Below are 24,986 nucleotides of genomic sequence, written 5' to 3' on the forward strand. Positions count from 1 at the left end.
GCTTCCTCGTTGTGCCTTTATCTGCACCAACCCGTGTGTGCTCTGACTCAGCCACAGATCTCCTAACGTTGTGGTGATCACGATTAAGTTTTCATGAAATATCTCAGGTTTTCACTACGTGTCCAAGGCATTTAGCTATTTCACACTTTTCAGCAGCAGAGAGATCCTTTTATTTTTCCATATTGTTAACTGTCAGTTTGTTCATTTCCTCAGTGTTGGAGTGAAGCACAGCCGTTTCTAAAGTGTCTGCAGGCACTGACGTGTCCACAGACGTGTGGATTTGTGTGCTGCTGTGTTCACTTGTGTGTTTTTGTGCACTCGGGAGGACGGTACCTGTCTCGTCGTCATCTCGTAGACAAATATTTGACGACGTCTAGAAGAGAAGTCTGAGTCGCCGTCCAAACGTCTGCCTGCAGCACAACCTCCGTCTCTCAGCGCTCGGCATGCACGCTGAATAAGAGCCCTCAGGTGAACTTCTCTCACCTGCATAAACACTTTGCATCGGTTTCTCGGCTGCAGGTCCATGAAGGCACTTTTGGAGGAATGTTATGGTCTGACCTTCATCCTTCAGCTCACTCTGAACTCTCTGAGCAGCTCTCTGGCGTCTCTGTGAGGACCTGCAGGAACACTTCTCCAGACTTCTTGAAGGACATTCAAAGCTCTTCTGCCTTCTGTTGATGATGTTGATGACTCCACACTGTTTATGTCCTGCTGAGCTTTGTGCTCTGGGAATGCCAGACCATGACTGATAGTGTTATTGTCTTATATCTCACGTCACTGCTTATATCTGAAGTCCTGCTGGCAGAAATGCCCTTCAGTCAGAAAGGTTGATGGTCAGGATGAACCTGGACACTTCTTTGCACACGTGTGTGTCGTATCTTTTGCATGATAAGTACTGATAGAGACAGACGTGAGTCCGTATTCATATTTCTTGCAGCCTGTTAGCACTGTACCTCCTGCCTTTCCAAACGGCTCTTCTGTGTTTCTGTCTCATCGTTCTGCTGATGAACATTTGTCGCCCACCGTGATCTCAGCACGTCGTCCTGGTTCTGGAGAGCAGACGTGTGTTGATCTGAGTCCTGTGATTTCCAGTAGTGATTTATTCCCAAGACAAAATCAAATCGTCCTCTGCTGCCGTGTTGTTGCACAATAAAAATGATGCAGCTGTCAGAAACGGTCCGGCCCTGGTTATTGTCTCAGATACGACGCTCGTCTTATCCTGTCTGCTTCTGTCGCTTTCCTTCATTTACTTCTTGTTATTTTCCTGAAATGTGCTCCAGAGTGACAAAAATATGTGCTGGAGTTTATGCTGCACTAAAACCTCTGTGACATCGTTGCACTCACTGCTAACAGGAAAGCCAGAGGAGCAGACACATCCCAGCAAAACACTGATGCAGCTTTTTCACATTAAACTGAAGTGATATGAGATACAGTCCTGATTAAAGCTTTAAGACCACTTGAAAAATGGCAAAAATCATATTTTGCCTGGTTGGATCTAAATAAATGTTGTTACTAAGAAAATGTTTTATTCACAAATGCAGACGTTTCAAAGCTCAACGACATGATTTTGAAAATGAGAAGAGATATGAAGTGTATGTTAATCACAGAATCATAATTCATACATGATTTCACTGATAGTTAATTATGTTTAACTGCTCAGCACTGATCAGAAAATAACCAGGAATAAGTTTAAGCTGTTTGATAGATCAGCAAATATGATATAGACGAGCTTCACACAGAGTCTGTGTGTGTGTGTGTGTGTGTGTGTCTCTGTGTGTGTGTGTGTGTGTCTCTGTGTGTGTGTGTGTGTGTGTACCAGCTCCAATTATAGAGCCAGCATTCCTCACTAGTTTGTCTCCTCTCCTTGCATCCTTGTTCCTGATGATGCCCCCCCCCCCCCAACAGACTGCAGCAGCACGCTTCCTGCAGCAGACTGAGTGCTGCAGATGTGAAGTGACATTTCTTAAAGAGAGGCTCTGACCCTTTTGAATTCCACTGACAGTCCTGAATGTCTGACCATCAGTTTGTGCCCTGAAGTTCAAAAGCACTCCAGTTATGCAGCAGCACCACGATCAGCAGCAAGTCCACCTCTCAATGAGTCCAAAAACAGATGAAGTGTTTGGAGTGGCCGAGTCAAAGTCTGGACTGAAATCAGACTGAGGTGCGTCAGCGTGACCTTAAATATGTGTCTGAATTCCAACAATCCTCCAAATAAGAGTGGACCAAGATTCCTCCACAGTGATGTGAAAGACTCACTGCAGGACCACAAACACGTGACTGCAGTTCCTGCTGCAGAGGGTGGAACAACCAGTGATTAGGTTTAGGGGGCAGTTACTTTTGCACACAGGGCAGGTTTGGGGAGAGTTTTTCGCTTTATAAATGAAACCATCATTTAAACAATACTGTTTGTATTATCTTTATGATCTTTGTCTAGAATGGAAACAAGTTTTATCATGTAAAACATGTATCAAACAGACCTTCTCAGCACTACACACCCACTCTCCTGTTGGCATATGTCTGCTGTTTCCTGTTCACCAGTGGATCAATGGATTCATGTAAATGTTGAAATGTGAATGACGGCCATGAGAATAATCTAAATGTACATCCACCACATGGTCAAATATTACTGAACCGGTGGGCCAAACCAGGATGTCGTAAGACTCACGAGTGCACGCTGTGGCAGCTCGTGAGTTTGATTTCCTGTTCATCGAGTTTATACAAAAACATTTTCAAACTTTGAGTGATCTGATGAATAAATACAGGTTATTGATGAGGCAGGTGTTATTTTAAAGGATAATAAAAGATGATTAACTTTAACATCATCAAATATTAATGACCTTTGGAATATGTAACAACAAACCTCTGACAGCCGTTAGTTACAGCACTGCTGACATTAGCCTGCATGTAACGACTGCTTGCTGAGAAATCAAGAGATCAGGTTTAAAATAGTTTACATTTTAAATCCCCTCTCACTGATTACTCCCTCAGAGGCCTCACACACGTCGTTCTCGGCAACCACAATCTGAAGAACGGTAAAATCATCAGAAAGTAAAAATTGAAAACAAAATCATCCATGAAAATTACCAACACGTTGGACTTGGTAATGACATCATGTTACTCAAGGCAAGTCCATATTTATAAGAACAACAGTTTCATTTGACGTGTTTGTGGTATAATTATATTTTTAATAAAAGCTTCTATGTGAAAAAACATGTTTCTATTTTTACTCCATGCTGTGTCTCCAGCTGTCTGAGAAAGTTCGATTAGACCACAGAGTACAAACAATTCAGCTTCCTGCTGAAATACACCTACAAGAAAATCACGTTGTCATGTGGCTGGATGGTGAACCTGTTGATGAGTGAGGGTGGTGGAACAGTGGCCTGGTCTTCCTGCCAATGTTACCTGTGCAGGTGGATGTAAGACAACCAAAGGATTCTGTCAGGTATGTTTTCTGTGCTTTCAGTGGAAACTTGTGTTCTGTTGACAAACGTATAAAAAAATAATCTGACAAATTAAAATCCTCACAGGGTGATTCTGGTGGTCCTCTGGTGTGCGACGGTTTGGCTGTTGGTCTCGTTTCCTTCAACTATTACCGTAACGATAACTACCCCGATAAACCCAACGTCTATACGGACATTTCAAAGTACCGTAGATGGATCGACGAGGTTCTGCACCAGAACCCTAACCCAGAACTTCTGGCAGGTCAAGTAGCACAATCTTTCACGTTTTGTTGCAGGAAACTTTCCACCTTTCCATGAACGGATGTAAGTTTTTATAAATGTCTTATAAAGAATTTTAGTTTCACTTACTTACTCGGGTCATTTTGCTTCCACGTTGGTTATTTTATTTTGTTTTTCTCTTTGTTTGATTTTTTTTTTTTCTCGTGACTCTCAGATCCTGTTCATCAGCTGTGGAGGGTTTTTGGGTCTGCCACTTAAGGACACACAGAGATATCCACTGAACGGATTTCCACATCTGTTCGTTTCCTCATCATCACAAATGCCTCTGAAGATAACTGAAAAGCTTCTGCTTGATTGTATATGAAGAAATAAAAGGCAATATTACAAAGAGTGTTTTGTTTAATGCTAAAAAATCTGGTGGTTTGGAAGTTTGTTTGATTTCTGATGCAGTGCACTCGCTTGGCCACACGGCGGCGCTGTTGAGTTGTCAAATAGCTCAACAGAAACATTTCAATGATGTGGAGTTTGTTTTTCGTTCGTGCCGTTTACAGATGTCCACTGAACGCATCACGTGCAGGCTGGGATGATGGTGGTTTCTAAGGAAACCATCCCTGACTGTGTTTCAGGGAAAAATAAAAAAACATCCACTTTAAACACCTGACGGAGGGTTCAGGTTAACATGAGGTGTCTGACTCACCTGTGACAGGTAAACCTGAGTGTAAGAGACCCACAGGTGCATTAAGTCTTCAGGAGGTTGAACAACAAGAATTTAGTCTTCATGAATTCACAGGCCTCCTTTAAGTCATGACACCAAAGCACAGCTTTAACTTCTGTGCAATGAAACACACCTGTGTCCTGGAAGTGATGTCACAGTGGCTGTTTCTTCGCTTCCTGTTTGAGGTGAAGGCACCTTGACGACTTGTTAGGCTCATGAAGATTTGACCTCTCAGCCCGGCGTTTCCAGCCTAAAAGCTGGTGTCCCAGCCTGGAGGAGGTCCTGAGGGTCATCATGTGGGTCGAGGTGTGATGGTTGGGATGGACTCACCTGGGATTGGGTCTCCTCCTTTACTCAGATTCCTTCTGCTGAAGGAATCAGCCGTGACCTGCGGAGCTGAGAACCTGCTGGTAGTTTGAATTCACTTTAAAGCTTATAAACTTTTTTTCATCATTTTAAAAAAGTGCCAGCATGTTAAAGCTGCACTCAGGGAAAGAAATGTGACTGTGGTTGTTTAATCCAATCACATCAGTCGGGGTTGGCTCGTCATACATCAGGAGGAGATGCCACCCCACTCCCCGCACCTTCTCTAAACACACCTGGGCATCAGCCCCTCCAACAAACAGAAATGATTTCCAACCAAAGATGTGATGATGTCATCAGGTGTGTTTCAGAGACAGTGGGTGATCCAAACAGGTGAGACGCAGACAGGTAACAGGTGATAATGACGCAGCAGAAACATCAGGAACATCTGTGTGGGGTTGGATTAGAAACCGACAGAGAAACGTTTTTAAATGTGCCTCACGAGTGAAACCCGTTTAAACACTCAACTTTCATTCATTCTTTACTTTGAAAGGCACTTCCGCTCACTTCCTGCACACGCTGGGTTGAATGCTGCCAGCGTGACTGCGCAGCTCGTGCACAGAGAGAGGGGAGCGCCCTGTGTCGGTGCTGAAGGACGGACTCAGGGACCGACACCGGACCGACCGGGACTCCGGCGGACGTGATTGAAGACCGCATAAGCCTCGCAGGTAAAGGTGAGTCTGTGCTAGGAGTCACGCGCTCGTGCTGCGGGGATTTGATTTCTATTGTTGAGTCTATTGAGATCTTATTTTAATATTTTCCTTCATAAGTAATAAACTGCTTTATATGCAGCTGCTTTGTTTTCATAGGTGTGCGTTAATAGCACGTGCACACGTTAGTAATCACATTACTGCTGTAATAAACCGTCTTTTATGGCTACAGACTGAATGAAAGCTTTAAATGATGTTAGATATCAATGAAACATCTGATTGAACTTTATTAATGTGAGTTTGATCCACGTGAACGCGTCAGGCGGAGGTAACTCTCCACCCTCCTCCACCTAAAATCTATTTAAATAAATAACTCACCAAAAACCAGCAGCTATGTTACAGACACCACCTTATATAAAAGATGGATGTGGCCACAGACTGTATATAAAAGATGGAAGCATCAACAGACTGTATAAAAAAGTAGAAGTAACCACATGACATCACCCGTCTGTGAAGCCTCCGTTTAAGCACCTTGACCTGACTTTTGTTTCCACATGTGATCGTTCACGCCTCAACACAAAAAATCCACCAAACTAAGCCAACAAACCCCGGGCCGTTTCACAGAGGAACTATTTTTTCTTTCTGTCTACATCCGCCAACCAAAGAAGCGAGCTAACGGGTGCTCTCGGGCTCGTCCTAAAGGGCGCTGAAAGAAATGTGTGAATTTCATTTTTATCTGGAAAATAAGGATAAATTTAAAGAGTTGATTTCTACACAGAGACAATGCTGCTGGGATGTTAAAGATATGAAGAAATGAAGGAAAGAGGGAATGAAAAAAGTCAGGAAGGATGGAAGACAGGGGAGGGAGGAAAGAAGGAAGCTGGAGGGAGGACGTGATGACGTAGGAATGATCTTCAGAGTAAAAGTTTAAAGTGATAAAGTCGCAGATTTTCTGGGAAAAACTGATTTTGAGCTCATTCGAGAAGCACCCATCTTCAGCCTGATCAGCTGTGCTTGGTTTGCAGAGGATGAAGTAATCAGATTACACTTCATTATCAGATTATCAGTAATATGATTGGATCCCAGGGTTATTCCACAACTTTGAGGTTTTACGGTCAGAGTTGTTCCCGCGCTGCGTTTCTCACAAAGAAAACCGTCGGCCTCTGAGGTGTCGTGTTTTACATTTTAAATAAAGACTCAGTGAGAAATACAGATAACAGCAAGTGTAATTTCCACCTTCATGAAAAGCTTTGCACAGAAGCTCAGGAGGGTCTGAAAGAAAGAGTGATGAGGATTTTATTAACATGACTAAAAGTAGAAACAAGGAGCTCCTTTTGTTGCTGTGAGGCTGTGGGGTTGTTGTGTGAGTCGGCCTCGCTCTGCAGCTCCTCACTCAAAGAGGTGTTTTGTTTGTGGTGCTGGACACACACACACACACACACACACACACTGAGGCCTGCAGGGGAGGTGCTGCATGTTAATGACAGCGAGGCACAAAGTTAATGCAGCTGCAGAGACAGAAGCTCACTGTCAGTGTTGGTCTGCAGGACGAAATCAGGCCCAGAGCTGTTTAAATGTCTCAACCTGCAGTTTGTTCTTAATGACCAGCAGGGGGCGACTCTGATAGCAACTGCAAAATTGCATTTGTCCCGTCTTCCTGGTCGCGGCAGATGGCCCCGCCCCTCCCTGAGCCTGGTTCTGCCGGAGGTTTCTTCCTGTTAAAAGGGAGTTTTTCCTTCCCACTGTCGCCAAAGTGCTGCTCATAGGAGGTCACATGATTGTTGGGTTTTCTCTGCAGTAGGGCTGGGCGATATACTGAGTTTTTTAAAAATATCGATATATTTTTATACGAGATATAAGATGTGACACTATCCTTTATATCGATATAGTCTATGTTACGTTATAATTATAGTTGTGGAGCCGCAAGTTTGCCTCTCTTTCGTCCACTTTTGTCTCAACGCAACGTTACTCGGCCTCGCCTCTCCTTCACTGACCACAACTCCCCCTCCTCCCCCATCGCTTCACATCTTCTTCAAATCTCCGTTAACGAGTTACTGCGCATCGCCCCGTGCGTGGGACTGGACGGCGTCAACGTGTTAACGAGCTAACCACGCTAACGCCCAGAGGTGCTGCACAGCCTAAAATCCTTTCATTTTCTCAAAAGTTGACAGCGCGCCTTATGTATGAGTTCTGGTTGTGCTCACTGACCGCGAACCGCTTTTCTGTGGAACACGGCGCTCAGCAATCTGTCAAAAATGTTTGAGTACGACTTTGCTACGGAGCCGCACCGCTTGATGGATTGTTGGAGCATTACAGCTGCCGTAGTCAGGAGCCTCGCGGAGTGATACGCACTGTGCTTCAGCGTAATATTACCGTACTGTGTGTGTATAAGGACCATAAATGGCACCTGTTCAGAGACACGGTTACGAAGAGGATTTCAAACTCCAGGCTGTCGGTCACGCAGTAGAAGTTAAGAACAGAGCAGCTGTGAAATCTTTGTTATTACGCTCAGCGTCTTTGTTTACATTTTGGCTGCACAGTTGTGAGCTTTTTGTTATGCACAAAAACAACATTGTTTTCTTTTATTTATGGAGCATGATTATTTAATAAAGGCTCATAATTTATTTCTGAGTCATTTTTTCTTGTACATCTACGCTGTATGTTAATAAAAGTGCCTGTGTGACATCTGGGACACAGCTGTGACTAAGAACTCTGTTTGTTCTTACTTTATGGCTTAAAAATAAATATCGAGATCTATATCGTATATCGCCATCCAGCTAAAGAATATCGAGATATGAATTTTGGGTCATATCGCCCAGCCCTACTCTGTATGTATTATTGTAGGGTCTACCTTACAATATAGAGCGCCTTGTGGCGACTGTTGTTGTGATTTGGCGCTGTGTAAATAAAGTTTGAGTTAGCGTGTGACTCGAGTGGCCAGCAGAAAAACTGCTCTGGATTAGCTTCATGTCTCAGCTGCATTTTTGTTGAGAAATGAGAATAAAACCTCTTTTGTGCCACTGCTGTGTTCCACATGAAATCGGTTTGGTAATAACTGTAATACCGACGGCCCGCTAGCACGCGCTACCAAAAATAGTGCTTTGTTGTGTATCAGACGGACGAAAGCCAAACCAGTTCCACTGAAGTTGCAGCATTTTTACAAACCAGTTCTGGTTCATCCGTTTCATTCAACGATCTGCTTTCGCCCTCCTCATTCTGCGTCGAAAACGAAGGCACCCCCACCCGCATGGGTTAACATGCGTTCGTCGTGGTGTGCTCGTTCTCACCCAGACTGTTTCATTTTGGTCTCGTCTGACTGAATAAACAGCTGTTTGTATTCACCGAGCTTCTCTTCAGGTTTCGTCTTTCAGGCGTGTACCTTTTTGTACCTCGAGCTTTGCTGTATGCAAAGTCTTGCACGCTATCGGAAACACCACTTTCCATAGATAATCCGGAAGCTCGGTCGGTAACACTTAACTGTCCTCTCATCAGCGTGAGGTTTCGGAGTCATCATTCGATGACACGGCTCTTCCTGTTCCTCCTAACCACCACTGCTGCATGAAACCGCCCGATTACCAATCTTTGTTTTTAGAAAGACAAGCTGTTGTTCACATGGGTGCAGGGTTTCACACAGAACCTGCAAACTGTTGACAAAATGCAAATTAGGGTCCAAATTTTTAGATAAAACAGCAGCTTAAAGGAACAAGCCAAACCACATCCAACAAATTAAAAAGCGTCCTTTTCAGGAGCGTAAAAACCCTTCACCCTCAGAGCGTGAAGCTGCAGGGGTGCTGAAAGTCTGAGACCGAAGCACGATGTGCTCGCTTGAAGAGGAAGAGTGTCTGCCTCGAGTGAAGGAGTTTAAGTATCTCAGTTTTATGTTTGCAAACTGCATCGATCGATCTTTCGCCACCTGGGCCGCGACTGAAAGAATAAGTGGCAGAAATGAGATTCCTCTAAGGGTCTCTGTGCTCTGCGTATACATAATGTCACCATAACCAAGAAAACTTTAAAAAGTTTCCTGTGTAAGTTTTTCTCAACTGATGAGTCAAAACAAGCCATGTTTAATCAATCAAAGCTTCAGTTTTTTCATTAAGTACCAGAAGAAATCTGAGCATCCAACCGAAGACCTACATGTTCTTAGAACGACACTCTTTCAATAAAATCTCCTCCGAGGGTGTGAATACCAACATTATCTGCGATCTATGAGTGATTCCTGGAAAACAACCTGAATTTGGTTTTGTTAGCATTAAGAGCCAACTTCAGACGGCACAGTAATGCCTGCAGCTGCTGAAAGGAAGCCCCTCGGCAACCTGATTCAGAGGTGAGCCAGCCGAGTAAAGTATGCTGTCTGCATAAAGGAGCTTTCTAGCTGTAGCCATATTCTTTCTTATATTATTCATAAAAAAGGAAAATAAAACAGGGTCTACAGCGGAGCCCTGGGGGACTCCTTCATCTTCAGGAATCTGTACTACATCTGAGTTTATCTCCTAACAGCAGCTCAACAAACACAGCAGAGTGTCCTTCCCGTCCACTGTCCTTTGTTACCATCAGAGATGCTGATGACCCAAGCTCTTCATAGATCCTGGTACTTAAGGTCCACACACAAAGTTTGGATTCAGACGGCAGTTGTTCAAATCTGAGAGGTCAGAGGCTGCTTTCCAGATTTTAGGGATGATATTATTCTGGATACTCAGATTAAAAATATGAACAATAGGCTCAGAAGTAAAGTCAGCTGACTCAGACTGTCAGATGACTCGCAATAATAGAAATATGTCTAAAGACAAACGGGTCCTTCAAAGATGGAAAAGACATCGAGTTAGGTTTAGAGTAAAGGGCGACCGCAGAAGAGACAGAGAGAAGAAACATCCCTCCGCCTTCAGTGATCTGCAGGATATGGCGTCCTGATGCTCGGAGAGGCAGGTGGTGAAGTTTGAATGTGGCTTTCGGGGAGTTTTATTTTCTTATCGTTTGCATAGATGCAATTCACCAGGAACCACGATGAGGAAAACACAGAAAGAGCTGCTCTGTGTGCAGGTTGGAAGTTTGAAGGCTTCGGCGTCAGCGGTCGGCATTCAGACAGTTTCCTTTGATCGAGCTCTTCATGCTCTGAAGAACTGACACAGGTGATGATGACGATCATTATTCTTACACTCTGCTGGAGCGGCTTTGCATGAGTCACAGTTCAGAATAATCCTTCTTTATCTCATGCTGCCCCCCCTTCAAAGACAACTTTTTTTCTGATTGGCTGGTCCGTGTAAACAGCAGGTTTGAATCTCAGATGGGTGGAGCCTCTCTGTATGACATCACACAGATGCAAGAGTAGAAAAAACTGTGATAAACGTGTTCAGGCCTGCAGGAGCTCGTCAGGAGTCATGTGACAGGAAATGAGGAGAAAGAGGAGAGTAGCACTTTTCCGGTTGTTGCACCAGCTGAGGTGTCTGACTCCATCATCCTGGGGAGGGGAGGAAAAGGAGGAAGAGGAGGAGGGTTCAGCACCAGCTGTCAGCCGAAGCAGGTGAAAGAGCATAAGCATCACGCCTGTTACCGAGGCAACTGTAGTGCGATCCCACCTCCTTCGGTGTCACGGGCATGTTTGCACGGGTCGAATCAGCTGCATGATGGTGGAAACTTTCACTCACATGTGTGCGTGTGTCATATCTGAGAAAAACTGTTTCAAAAGCTTTTCTCCCCACAGTGTTAAACCCTCATCTTTGTGTTGCAGGACCTAAAACACCAGTTCATCCATCACATAAACTGGCCCACAGTGCTGCAGCTCCTGACAGGGGTCTCCTCCTGTCCCAGCATCCTCCTCTGTCACACCAGTAAACATAAAAAACTGTTTTTGGACGTTTTGTGAAAATGAGGAAGTGATTGTGCTGATGTGATGCTGAGAGGAAGTGTGTTTAATGTGAAATCTGCTGATAACTCGAGCAGCGCGTCGTGTACAGATCCACTGTCTGATTGACGCGGTCCTCCCATCGCCCACCTCTCTCTGCCTCTGAGAGAAAATAAACTCTGAACATTAGAAACATTAGAAACATTAGAAACATTAGAAACTGCTCGTGTTTGTTTGTTTGAAGGATAAAAGTGAACCCATATGATTTCATTCTGCATCAAGCTGCTTCCACCTCTGCTCATATCGGTCAGTGAGCCCGCAGACGCCATGACGAACGCGCTGAAGGAGGCGCACGGCAACAGAAAGGATGCCAGGGCAGAGGGGCACTCTGGGAAATGAAGTCACTGCAGTTCTTTTCATCACAATCTGATTTTTGCACGTCGACGATGTCGGTGTGAGGCTGCGACCTCGCTGACTGTGTTTCCACACACACACCGCACGTGAGAAGCCATCTTCCTCCCCCATCGTGCTGTTGCCATGGCAGCACAGGCGTAACGTGTGGTCCTTCAGATCGAAGGTTTCCTCTGCAGCTCAGCTGACCAATCAGAGCGCACCCTCATGTACACACAGTCCGAATCCTGGATGATGTATCATCTGTGATCTGCCTCACAGGTGCTAATATGATAGGAAAAGTGCGTTTTTCCTATCATAAAAAATGAGATCCTCTTACCTTTCACAATAAAAGCCCTTAACATATACACTGTCAGAGGGAACTAATGAAGCCACTTGCTAAAGTAATTTCTGCTGTCTGATTACTTGTCATGAAATAAAAGCCTCTAATAAATAAAGAGGTTTTGTTGTTTTGGTAAAGACTATCAACAAAAATAAATATAATAAAAATTGTTTGTTTTCTTTTAAAAACTAAAATAAGACTAAATAAGACATGATGGCGTGTTTGTGTGCGACAGCTGCACAGGTTCGTTTGATGATTAAAACTCTTGATGCTGTTTTTCCTCCTGACTTTCCAGGGTGGTGATGATGATGTCAGAGCAGCTGGAGCTCAGTGATGATGTAGCTGTCCTGCCCCCCCATGAGGTGGAGCCCCCCAGGGAGGAGGATGGACCCTGCCCCCTACCCTTCAGGTGAGAAACTGCAGCTTGTTCCTGAGCCAGTGTGACAGCTGGTGGAGGCTGAGGACAGGAGGACGGCCGGACGCTCGCTTACACTCAAAGTGTGAGCAAAACAGAAGGAGGAGCCCACAGCCTCATTAGTCCTGACAGAGTGTGTGTGTGTGTGTGTGTGTGTGTGTGTGTGTGTGTGTGTGTGTGTGTGTGTGTGTGTGTGTGTTTGGCAGCAGATTAAAGCTGAGGAGACGTGCAGGAGAGACAGTCGGCAGTGAGAGGAAGCCTCAGTGTCTCTCACTGCGCTCTTATTCCCGTCACGTATGAAGCAAGCTGCAGTCACAGTCTATGTGTGTGCGTGTGTGCGTGTGTGTGTGCGTGCGTGTGTGTGTGTGCGTGTTTGCACCACGTGCAATCAGCTCACGTTTCCAGGCAGCAGAGAAAGCCGGAGAGGCCAAACGGGAGGAAAACCCCAGAAACACTCAAAGGCTACGTTCACTCTGCAGGTCTTAATGCTCAATTCCGATTTTTTGATCGAATCCAATTTTTCTGTCTGCTCGTTCACACTACAAACACAATGTGACAGCAAACGCGCTCTAGTGTGAACGCTCAAAGCACCGCATGCGCAAAAGAAGACGTCACACACAACGCGCTCTGTTTAGACCCAGAGCAACAGTATTGTTTGACTGATGGCCTTAATATAAAGACTTGTTTTGGACTATTTATTTATTTTGCTTTAAGTTATAAAGTTATTGTGTTATCTACATTTGGCCTAATAATGATCCTTGTTGCTGTTTTAGAGGAGCGGTGCTTCAAAGGATAGCTGCAGATTTCTGTCAGAATCTGCAGATTATACAGTACAAATAAAATGTTCACGTTTCTCCAACGTTGTCTTCCCAGCAGTTTCACCGGATGGCCAGGAAGCGTTCACGATGTCGGGTGCTGATAATTGCCGTCTGTCTTGTGTCAGTGACGTAAAAGACGGATTTAATGTGACGTGACCATCAAACAGCAGTCGCTTTCTAAAACATCAGATATGTATCGGATTCAGGACCACATATGAATGTGACCCAGATCGGATTTGAAGATATCGGATTTGTGCCGTTCACGCTGTCACTCCATGATCGGATAGATGGGTCACATAGAGTCAAAGAAGTCGGATTTGATGCGCTTTCGCCTGCAGTGTGAACGCAGCCTAAGATTCACTGAAGCTTTCAGACTAACGATCGTCCCTGATATAGATATAAATATGAAGATGATTGTATCTCCGGCCCTGAGGTGGCTCTTCATGTTAAACATGACCAGAGTTCGATGAGCCTGCAGTTTGTACAGTAATCCTGCAGGCCGCTTGAACACTCAGTTTGTCAGTTTTTTCTGCACTACGATCTCTGTGATGTCAGAGAGGGTGTGGTTGTTACCGGAACCACCAGTAAACAGAAACAGCTGGAGGAACAGTTTGCAGGTCCGTCACATGATCAGGTATAAAAAAAACATCTTAGAGAGGGAGAGTTTCACCAATATGCCAAAAACTGGGATGACCAGAAGTCGGCGTGGCGTCCACACCTGCAGGTTAAAGCTCCATCACGCAGAGAAGAGGCCAGATGTGATGACGGAGGCGAAACAGCGCCATGTCGGGGGACGACCGTGGCTCAGGGGATTGGGAAGCTCATCTGTAACCGGAAGGTTGTCAGTTCGATCCCCCTGCTCTCTGTCCTGGTCGTTGTGTCCTTGGGCAAGACACTTTACCCTACCGCCTACTAGAGATGGACCGATCCGATATTACGTATGGGTATCGGTCCGATACTGACGTAAATTACAGGATCGGATATCGGAGAGAAATAAAAAATGTAATCCGATCCATTAAATATCAAAAAAGCACCTCACAAAACTTGAGACACGGCGTAACTCGGCTCATAACCGTAGCACGTCGCAGCAGTATGCATCACGTGATGGAGCGGCTGTGTGTGTTTGTAGCCTCGCTACCAAACCAGCATTTCATCTCCGAGGAAGTTTTCCCAGAGAGAAGTAAAGCAAGTGTGTAAGTTCATCTCTGAATGTTTGTAAAGCATTTTAGCGTTAAGCTTAACAACCGATATATGGAGCGACTGCCTCTCTCTCTCTCTCTCTCCTGCTCCTACTTCAATCAATGAAACTGATCAATGATCAGCTGATCGGCTTTTCTGTCGCGAGTCCGTCTCTCTTCTTTGTTTTTGGTCCACTTTGCACCAGAAAGAGGAAACCAGCGGCTGAACAACAGCAGCACGTTTAAGCTTGATAAGCTGTTGTTAGAATTTATTTAATATTACTTTCTACACCAGGATCTTTTTCTACGCAGCTGACGGCTGGTAACTGTGCAGGGGCGGATCTAGCAAAGTTTAGCCAGGGGGGCCGATAGGGCATGAACAGGGAAAAGGGGGCACAAAGACATACTTTTCTTTCTTATTCTCATTTAAAATGTCTCACTTTTAATAATTAATTATCTGAATCTTACACCCAAAGTTTTAATCTGATGTAAAATGTATAGAAGTCCATTACTGTATATAGTAACTGTTAAGTCTAATATACCCTAGTAAGCTATAGTACTTTTTCCTTTGGGAAAGTACCATCTGTGCAGTTCTGTTGAAGAAAGATGTTGAATCTATTTAATTATTCTTGAAAAATAATTTATTTCTGTGCATTTTTTTTTTCACACTGCATCAAATTAAAGTTGATTACGTTGATTAAGCATCATGAGGTGGAGGGTGGGGGGTGGTTCCCTATTTTTTTTTCTTTTGCTGGGAGTTTGCAGCCCTATTAGTTAGGTTGCTTAATATTTCTGCTAAGTACTCTTTAAAATACCAGAATAGGGAGGATGGAGCAGGTTTAAGTTTATTAGATTGATCAGTTTTGCTGAACTATGAAATATTTTGGGTGCAGTGTACTTTTTACATACAGGTATAACAGAATAACTTTAGTGTTGTTGTTTTGTTTTAACTTGAGTATGAACTTATACAAAAAGCAGCAAGATATTAAAAAACAGTTTCATTGATTAAAGAACACTGTATCGGATTCATATCGGTATCGGCCGATATCCAAATTTATGATATCGGTATCGGACATAATAAAGTGGTATCGTGCCATCTCTGCCACCTACTGGTGTTGGCCAGAGGGGCCGATGGCGCGATATGGCAGCCTCGCTTCTGTCAGTCTGCCCCAGGGCAGCTGTGGCTACACCTGTAGCTGCCTCCACCAGTGTGTGAATGTGAGAGTGAATGAGTGCCTTTGGGTGGCTAGAAAAGTGCTATATCAATGCAATCAATATTATTATTATCATTAATTTCAGGATAATGTTCCTCAGTGTGAACATCTCATCATCAACAGAAATCTGCACAGACGAGGCTGATAACCTGCGATCTTCATGCAGCGCTGCATTGAAACCAGACTCAGTTCTGTGTTGGAGCTCGGTGCGTGGCTCAGGATCCGTCATGATCGAGCGTCTTTGGGCTCAGAGTCCTTGTTTTATTTTGAAGGTGTGCTGAACTTTGATGTTGGTGGTTCAGTTTTTAGTCCCAACTTTGCTGTCAGGCTTCTGTTGGTCTGACGTTTATGTTCGGATCTCTTGGCTAGTCTAACCGTCTCCACGTCCACCTTTGTCGCTGTTTGCGATTCCTTGTTATTTACTTCCTGTTTTATTTTGGTAGGGGCCATCTTCTGTATCTTGCGTTTCCTGTGGTTGATCAGCATTAAAGCTGAGTTTTGAGTTTCCTACGGTCTTCCGCATCTGCCACATCACCAGACGTCGGCGTGGCGTCCACACCTGCAGGTTAAAGCTCCATGACGGAGAGAAGAGGCCAGATGTGACGATGGAGGCAAAACAGCGCCATCTCCTCTGGACCAAAGCTCCTTTAAAACTGATCTCTGACCCATCCAAACAAGGACGCCGCGTGAAGAGGAGAGGGGTGTAAAATGTGGCTTTATTCTTTTATTTAAGAAATAAGAAGTCGTTTGTTCCTTTGTTCCAGTGGGTCTCACGGAGCCTCGTTTTTGAGGGAAATCTAAAAGCGTGTCGACTAAACCCGGCTTGGCACCTGAACAACAATTTTCTAATCTGTTGTGCGGCGTGAACACGTCCTCCTTTCTCTGCCCCACTTTCCCTGCACGCTCCAACAGTTTGCACAGTTACTTCTTTTATGGTGTTTTCAGTGGGAGAGGGAAGCGTGCCAGTCTGCCTCGGAGCTGCAGTGGCCGATGGCAGTCGTTAATAACGCTCATCAGCATCGCTCGCGGTCAGACCTCCTCCTCAGCTCCTCATTTGTTTTCCTCTTTGCATAAACCTCACATGGATTCACCCCTTCCTGCCCACAGTGCATTTACATGAGCAGGAAACCGGACACGAGGAAGCGTGTGTGTGTGATCAAACTGCAGAGCTGGGAGCTGTGTGTCAGAAGGTGGATTGACACCTTCGGCTCAGCTCTCCACGCTGATGTTTCCTCACTCTTCATGGTTTTCACGTGACCGGTCAGACGTTTCTTTCCTCACGCCGCCGTCAGCAGCCGAGCAGGAGTTTATGAAAACATGGGAGACGACAGACGCGACAGGTAGAGACAGACTCTCAGCTTTGGGTCGGAGAAAAACTTCCTCCCATCAATTTGAATCAGAAACTATGTGAATTTTCGTAGTTTTCCCAGAAGTCAGTCGTTGGTGTGGTGACGATGATTTTTAATGATTTGTCTGTGATTTATCTCTGAAATCAGCCGCAGACCTCGTGTTTGTTCAGTTAGTTTGGGATCGAGGATGAAAATCAGCTGACAGTGAAACTCCTGTTTGCATAAAATGACTGAAGAGGATCATTAATGACGTTAGAGCGTCTGCAGATGTCCGTCAGACACGAGGGACGCGGTGGGTTTGAAACGGTGAGGTGACCTGAGGGTCAGGTGTGTCGCTTCCATCCGAATCATCTTCTGCTGCTTCTGATCAGCCGAACATCTGTGACCTCCAGAGTGTTTACAGGTGCTCGGGTCAGTCCTCGCCGTTTGACACACCGGCCGTCACTCGGCCCGCGGCTCATTTTCACCCAGCACAGTGTGTTTTATCTGTGGTCACATTTACTTTCTGCTCCACTTTGCACTTTGCATGATTCACAGTTCAAAATAATCCTTCTTTAACTCAGAAACAAGCTGTTTTAGCTCCTCCCCCTTTAAGTCAAGTTTATTCTGATTGGCTGCCCCTCACAGATAGCGTTAAAGGCCTTGTTTCTGACAGAGGAGCTGGAGCTGCACAGAACGTGGCGATGGCTCCTCACGAGCCTCAGCCGGGCTCGCATGAGTACATGCAAATGAGCAAAACGTGACCAGCGTCACCATCCGGCGCTGTCGAGGCCTCGGAGGGTCGCACGGGGCCGGTCAGGTGTGTTGTCTGTGTCTGTAGATGGTGGAGGCCACAGTCAGCTGTGAGTGGCTCACTGTGGAGATAATTATTCTGCTGCTGGACACCAATTAGAGTCCTTTGTTCTCTCTGTACAAATAACTCTGTGTGTGTGTGTGTGTGTGTGTGTGTGTGTGTGTGTGTGTGTGTGTGTGTGTGTGTGTCCTGCAGTTAGAACAGGAGGCTGCAGGAGGGAAACCTCACCACTGTACTCTGTGCATAAATCAGCTTCTAGACTGTGAGCAGTTCTTGAGCCGGAGCGCTGACGCGCTCTTTGGCCGGGAGGTTAAACCTCCGTGTGTGTTGCACCGTGATGACACGTCGTGCTGCGATGTGTCATGAGAGCTTTGAATTTACTGTCCATTCATGTCTGTTTGGATGAGAGACGCCTCTCCCTGAAGATGCTCACAGACAGGCAGTACAGTAGTTTTCCAGGATTCCTGGTTTCTGCACAGAGATTATCCCAGATAGCACAAAATCAGTACGTGGAAACTTACTGATAATCAGTTAATGCACTCGATTAACTGATCATCAGCAGGTGAGAGCACCTCAGTGGAAGCAGACGCTTTGGAGGTTTGCAGGAAAGACGTCAGCGGTGATCTTAAGGAAGCAGCTGTTTCTCCTCGTCAAGAGTTACGAGCTCGTTTCCAAACCCTCTGAACGGGCCTCCTTCACTAATATTTGCGTGGAAATGTTCTGACTCTGTGTATCGTTCGTAACCATCAGTCCTGAGCAATATTATCTCCATAATGCCCCGCCCCCATTTCTCTGTGTAAGGAAACAGGTGAAGCAGAAAAACTGGTGAAGATAAGCTGAGAGAGAAGCAGCTTTGCAAAGTGTTTCTACGGGAGTGACGACCGTTTAACAAATAAAGGAATAAATTAGTGCTGAATATGGTTTCCCCTGAGACACGGTGGCTCAGATAATTGATCCTGTAAGGCAGGGCTGGGGAACTCCAGACCTCAGGGGCCGGCTCCTGCAGGTTTTAGTTTAGATTAGTTCATTGCCAGGCGTCTGGAGAACTTCATGTGATTTAAATCAGCGTCTAAAATCTGCAGTCCCGCCCCCTCCGCTGTAAGTGATGAATCCAGCAATGGTAGGAGTCATTTTCAATGAAAGATAAGAACATTTAAGACATGATAAGGTAAGGGTTAATGGAATATGTTTAATCTGACTGGGGCCACGGTGCGAACCCTGAACACCGTCGTGGTGAAGCGAGAGCTGAGCCTGTTCAGTGTTCACTGAAGGAGGCGGTTGGGGGCGGTGGTGGAGGGAGGAGGAGCCGAGTGAACCATGAGCTCCTCTGAATACCAAAGAGCTGCCGCAGAGCTCAGAGAGCTGTGCATGAATAAATGCTGCAAACATCGATGAAGCGAAACAACCTGTGAAGAAGAGTGGACCAGAACTCGTCCACAGTGATGAGACGGAGCGATGAAGTCACACAGGAGCGATTTGTAGTTGTGTGCATTTCCTTCTAATCCAGTGTGTTTGTGCTCTCTGGGACTAAAAGGAGAACTTTTGGTATTACTGAGCCGCTCCCAGTACAGAAGCTGCAGTTTGTGTTTGAGTCTAACCGAAGGTGCTGCTGTGTCCCGCAGGCTGCAGCTGATCGACGACTTGTCCTACGAAGACGTGAAGAAGTGTTACAGAGGATCGGTAAGTAAAACCTGCCCTCGCACAGAGCAGCAGGAGGTTCAGAGGTCCAGAGATGACAGCAGGGCAGCAGGAGTCCTGCAGGAGTCTCCATGGGGACAGGGGTGTGTTTGTGTGGGTGTTTTGTAGGCAGGATCCACGTGAGTGGACAGAAAAGCTCAGGCGACCATCAGGAAGCAGCAGCAGCTCTAGTCCCAAACATTTCTTTGGGTTTATCCGTTAGTTTAATGTTTTAGGACCAACGAGGCAGGATCAGAGAAGACGATGGAGATCTGGGTGTCGAGCTGCCGCTGACTGTTGTTTCAGTCTTTGTTGTCTCAGACAGGAAGAGGAAGGCAGGAAGTCTCCGTGGGGCTCGCAGAATAAAGCCGTACAGGTGTACGGGGGCAGGGCGGTGTGTACATGATGTAACGTCTGACCTACATGCGAGGAACCCAAACAATGCTCCAGAAACACGCCGCTCGGTTTGTAGTCAGCTGAGCTGGAGGAAGCGCTCAGATCTTTTGTTTCAGGTGATACAAACTCAAAGCTGTTTCCCGATCACGCCTCAGGAATCAGCGTCAGCCTGTTGAAAATAAAACACGCACCAGAAACGGGATGGGGTTGAGCTTCTGGGATTATCCCGGTTTTCCATAAATAATACACCATGAAATAAAACAACTTTCTGGGTTTTTCCCACTAAAATTATACAGTGAAATAACTTCCTGTTATTTCACTATAAACCATAAACAATGTCCTTTTATTTCAGTGCTTGGCTTATTAATAACAGGAAGTGACAGGAACGTCTCGGTTTTCACTATAAAATGAATTTCTGACATAAATGTACCATTAAACAAATAACATGAACCTATTTTTATTACAGATAAACTATCCAATAACAAATATACTGTAAATAACAGACAGTATGATGTTTGTTTGAATATAAAGAACATTTATTCATAAATATACTAAACCAGCTGCTCCAATCGTAAATATTCACTCTAATAAAAATAAACCTTTATTAAACAGGCTGCTGGTGATAAATCACTAATGTCACAGAGACAAACTAAATCACATTTTTCTGTTTGTTTTCATATGTAAATAAAAGGTGCCATTATATAACCATAAAGATTTTCCTGTTTTATTAAATGAAACTATAAATATGAATATGTAGCTGAATAACTGAAGGTTTCCTGATTTGTTTTTTCACTATAAAGAAAATGTTTCAGAAATGTTTCAAACTATAAAATAAGTGAACTATAAAAGCACCGTGTTAATGTGTTTTTATCGTTAGAGATATTTGACATATCTGCCGTTAACTATAAAAACACAAACTCTGCGTCTCCTCCGCTGTAGACAAACAGGAAATGAGCTGCACGTCCTTCAGTCGTGATGGGAAACCTTTTGAACCTGGTGTTGTAAACGCTCTCCATGCAAACGTGTAATCGTGTGTTTTTGTGCGTCCACAGACTGTCAGCAAATACAACTCTCAGTACCACAAGCTGTTCCAGGCGGTTCCTAAAGAAGAAGTCCTGATGAAAGGTACCGAGTGCAGCACTCACCGCCTGCTTTAGCTCACATGTGGTCGTGTGAAACCGTCAGCACGACACTCTGAAATCATTATTCGTTCCTGTCAACGGCACCGCTCGTAAATCTCTCAGGGCGCTGGATCCAATCCAAGTCTGTGATCGTGTCGATAGCATGTGTCCAAAGCAAATGGCAACAAATTCACCCAAAAACGCCTGAAACAGAAGAAATGAAAGTAGACGCCCCGGGGTGACCTCCACCCAGTGAACTAGACAGAAATCCCTCAGTAAAGAATGCCGTGAGAACAGTTTCTGCTTACCCAACCGATGTCTGATCTAAACTGTGTCCTGACATCTGCTCATCTGTCTGTCGAACGATCTCAGTCGGTTTACGCTAACACGATCCGCTCTCGCTGCAGCGTATTCCTGCGCTCTGCTCAGAGACATCCTGCTGCAGGGGCGACTCTACATCTCCAGGAACTGGCTGTGTTTCTACGCCAACCTGTTCGGCAAAGACATCAAGGTGAGCGATGACATCACCTGTCACATGGCCACTTTGAATCAATTCAGTGAATTAATTTAAAGAAATCCCGTTCGGGGTATCTGTCATGGAGCAGGTGGATCCGGTGCCCAGGGTTGGATGTCTGACCTTCTCAGGTTCAGCTTTAGGCGCCTCTCACCTGAGAAGCTCTGACTTTGTGCGTTTGTGTTTCCCGAGGCAGGTGTGCATCCCGGTGGTGTCGGTCCGGCTGGTGAAGAAGCACAAGACTGCGGGTCTGGTGCCGAACGGCCTCGCCATCACCATGGATACAGGACAGAAGGTATCCCCGCTGACCTGTCCAAGCATCATGTGATTAATGAGCTTTCTCTTTGCCTGCACCAGATGCAGAGTGATGACATCATCCGCTCTGCGCAGTCAGTCAGAATTATTCAGGCATTTCTGATCTGCTCTCAGATTTTCTCAGAAATGACTCCGAGATTCGTTGAAGCGCCTGTAGAGCGCGCTCTCCTCTGCCACCGCTCGCACGCCGAGCAGGCGTTTGTTGGAGGGTCCGCGCTCACTGCTGATGGACGGGAATGTGTCGCTGTCTCGCCTCACAGGAGTATGAATTATTTAAAGGCTTTTGACCTCTTAAGCCCCGAGCCTACCTGATCTCCTGCCTTTTGCCGCCGTATCAGGGGGCGTTGGGGCTTAAGAGGTTAAGAGTTCGCCTGTTTCTGTGAGATTTAAACTTTAAACATGATCGTGTTGTTCCGATCAGTTATGTTGAAGATGGAGCTGAAAATGAAAAACCGTTACGAGCTGCGAGTAGTTACCTAAACATGGCATCGCAGATACAAGAGGAGGAGGAGGAGGAGGAGGAGGGCTTCTCTGATTAGAAGAGGATGGACGGATGAATGATGGTTGGATGATTCGATTGGTGGATGATAGAGGGATGGGTGGATGCTTTAAATCTGTGAGTGGCTCCTGCTGCTGGAGTTGGTTTAAATGGAGGGCTCAGAGGGCGGCGCCGAAGCTACGGTCCTGTCTGGACCTCGCTGCGATTGAGCGAACTCACTCTGACCGCCTTCTGTCTTTGTCTCCGTCCTCAGTACGTGTTTGTGTCCCTGCTGTCCCGAGACAGCGTCTACGACGTCCTCAGGAGGATCTGCACCCACCTGCAGGTCGGTCCACATTCAGCTTCCTGGTAACGAATGTTTGATTCTGGCTCACCTGGCGTCCTCTGTCTGTGCTCAGGTGAACGGGAAGAGTCTGAGTCTGAAGCAGTACCTGGAGGAGCCCAGCTCGCTGTCCATGGTAACGGCCTCATCGGCAGCTTCTCTGCTTTTTACAAAGGTGTGTCTCTGAACCTGCGTCTCTCTGTCAGGACGAGTTTCCAGAGGTGCTGAAATGGAGACGGAAACCGTCGCTTCCCGCCGTCTCCTCCTCTCTCCCCGATTTGCTGGGAAACTCCACCCCCAGCCTCGCCGCCACCACCACCTTCAGTGCTCACACGCTCACAGGTAGTCCCGTGCATCCGCCCGCCCACATTCAAAGGTAATGATGTGTTTACCCGTGTTCTCTGTCTCGTGCGTGTAGACTGCAGCCTGGAGACGGAGAAGATCCTGCTGACGGAGCCGGTACCTGAACTGGGCCACGCAGAGTACCAGCTGCTCAGACTCTTCATCCTGCTGTGAGTCAGATCCAAAACCAGCATACACAGTCGGTTCTTTTGTCTGCCGATTGGATCCAGAGCGAGGAGGAACCTCCGGGTTTACTGCGCTTCTTCACAGGTGTGTCAGGTGTTTTTTACCTGTCTGTCTCTCTCAGAGTCTTCCTGCTGGTCCTGTCGTCCTGCTATCTGGCCTTCAGGGTTTGTCGTCTGGAGCAGCAGCTCAGCTTCCTGAGCAGCCAGCCGACGCTGAGAGAGAGGTACGCACCTGTGCAGGTGTATTCTCAGAAACTTTTCCCCTCACAGAGCCAAGACTTCAGGGTTTTAAATCTTCCATATTTGTGTAAATGATCCTTTTAAATCAGATAAAATCAACACAGCTTGATGCTCTGTGGCTGCATCGTGGAGCACATCCATCATGTATTCACAGAAATTTGCATGCGGCTTTTCCAGGTGTGGAGAAGTGCCCTGCTGGCTGGCCAATCAGAAGACAGGAACCTGATCCTGCAGCCTGTCAGCGTGTGAGGAGAAAGTCTGCTTTTTATAGAGTTAGCTGTTGGTGGTGGAGGAGAAGGCTCTCAGGAGGAGGAAGGAGCTTCAGCGGCTAACATCTGACCCCTGCCAGCACCCGGTTAACATAGAGATGTTACAGTAGTCAACACACGCAGCAGACTAACCTTTGACCTCTGGGACAGAAATGTCGGCGTGTGCATTGCTGGGTCAGTCAAAGGTCCCGAGAACTGAAAATGTGTTGTAGGATACCGCACAGAAGTGTTCGACTGTTTTCCATCACATCACCATCAAGGAGGCGTCTGACTGGCCCTCACATCCAGCCTCGCCTCACCGTCAGCTGCTAGAAGCTGGAGAAAAGCCCAGATCCAAGCATCACGATCGAGCTCAGACCCTCATCACAGGACTCAGCCATAAACTGTATATAAAAGATGGACACAGTTACTGTAATGTTTCCCGCCTCCATGTTGGAGTTTTTAAAGCAGAGATGCGCCCCCCTGAATCCCTCCCCCCTCCCCGTGCCCCCTGACTCTGAACGTTGTGTTAAATTAAACCTGAAATCAGTGACTGATGTTTGTGTTTCCTGAAGCCGACTGCCCCCTGCTGGTCATTAGAAAGAATGCAGGTGTGAGGGACCGCGTTGACGTCACAGGATCTGCTGTCTTTTATGTACAGTCTGTTGACTCGTCACATAGCTCATGTGACCTGGGAAGACGTCGGGATCCCGAGCTGAAGAAGGAGAGCTCAGGGGTGGACGAACAGCTTACAGAGGCGCGCAAACACCTGAGTCGACCCGTCAGGTGATACACGATGAGTAGTTACACATGTTAGGAAGGTTTCCTGCCATTAATCATCTCCTCAGTGTTACTCAGCATAGACGCTCAGGATTAATAAACTCTCACATCACTGCAGCATTAATGACAAAAGGTGTTCCTCATTATTTTCTAATATGCACACAAACAGTATCTGACGGCTGGAGAACCTCGCTGCTCACCTTTGCATTCAGAACTGCAGCGACTGATTTCTCCTTTGAGACACGGCGACTGCACCATGATGACATCACCATGATGACATCACGCTGGATTGCTGTGTTACATTAGAGCTGTAGCATCAAGATTTGAATGTTTTTCTTATCATGCAGAGAACCCGAATCCATCTTTGTTTAATAATATTCGATCAGGCTGATTTGCTGTATGATGTATGACGAATGTGCACAAAGAACAGCCGCCAGAGGTGGACGTCTTTTTAATAAATCATGTAAACAAGCTGAATTTACTATTAAAGCTGATATTTTCAAATGCGCTGTGCATTATTTCATGACATTATTATTATTGCTCGTGCAGCTCGTTCTGTTGCTGCTCATTTTCAATAATTCCAGGAAAATGGTAAGAAAC

General features: G+C 45.9%; 1 protein-coding gene and 1 pseudogene across 3 annotated transcripts; both read left to right on the plus strand.

The window, feature by feature from the left end:
• The first annotated feature begins 2,649 nt into the window (after positions 1–2,649).
• LOC146384628 (kallikrein-14-like) lies at positions 2,650–11,646 on the plus strand (annotated as a pseudogene).
• On the plus strand, positions 5,284–24,890 carry gramd2ab (GRAM domain containing 2Ab). 3 transcript variants are annotated; one of them, XM_084936630.1, is made up of 13 exons: positions 5,284–5,432; positions 11,134–11,919; positions 12,276–12,389; positions 19,370–19,427; positions 20,873–20,945; positions 21,349–21,452; positions 21,652–21,750; positions 22,523–22,594; positions 22,668–22,727; positions 22,798–22,933; positions 23,010–23,103; positions 23,241–23,342; positions 23,536–24,890. In XM_084936630.1, the coding sequence occupies exons 3-13, from the start codon at positions 12,283–12,285 to the stop codon at positions 23,582–23,584; spliced, it is 954 nt and encodes a 317-aa protein (XP_084792756.1). In that variant the 5' UTR covers positions 5,284–5,432; positions 11,134–11,919; positions 12,276–12,282; the 3' UTR covers positions 23,585–24,890. The 3 variants fall into 3 exon arrangements, with proteins under 3 accessions (XP_084792756.1, XP_084792757.1, XP_084792755.1); XM_084936631.1 differs by lacking the exon at positions 11,134–11,919 and having other exon boundaries at positions 5,284–5,426; XM_084936629.1 differs by lacking the exon at positions 11,134–11,919 and having other exon boundaries at positions 5,285–5,432.
• The last annotated feature ends 96 nt before the right edge of the window (positions 24,891–24,986 follow it).

This window comes from Perissodus microlepis, chromosome 7, assembly GCF_051167445.1.
Source record: "Perissodus microlepis isolate ML-2025 ecotype Zambia chromosome 7, ASM5116744v1, whole genome shotgun sequence".
Lineage (NCBI taxonomy): Eukaryota > Metazoa > Chordata > Actinopteri > Cichliformes > Cichlidae > Perissodus > Perissodus microlepis.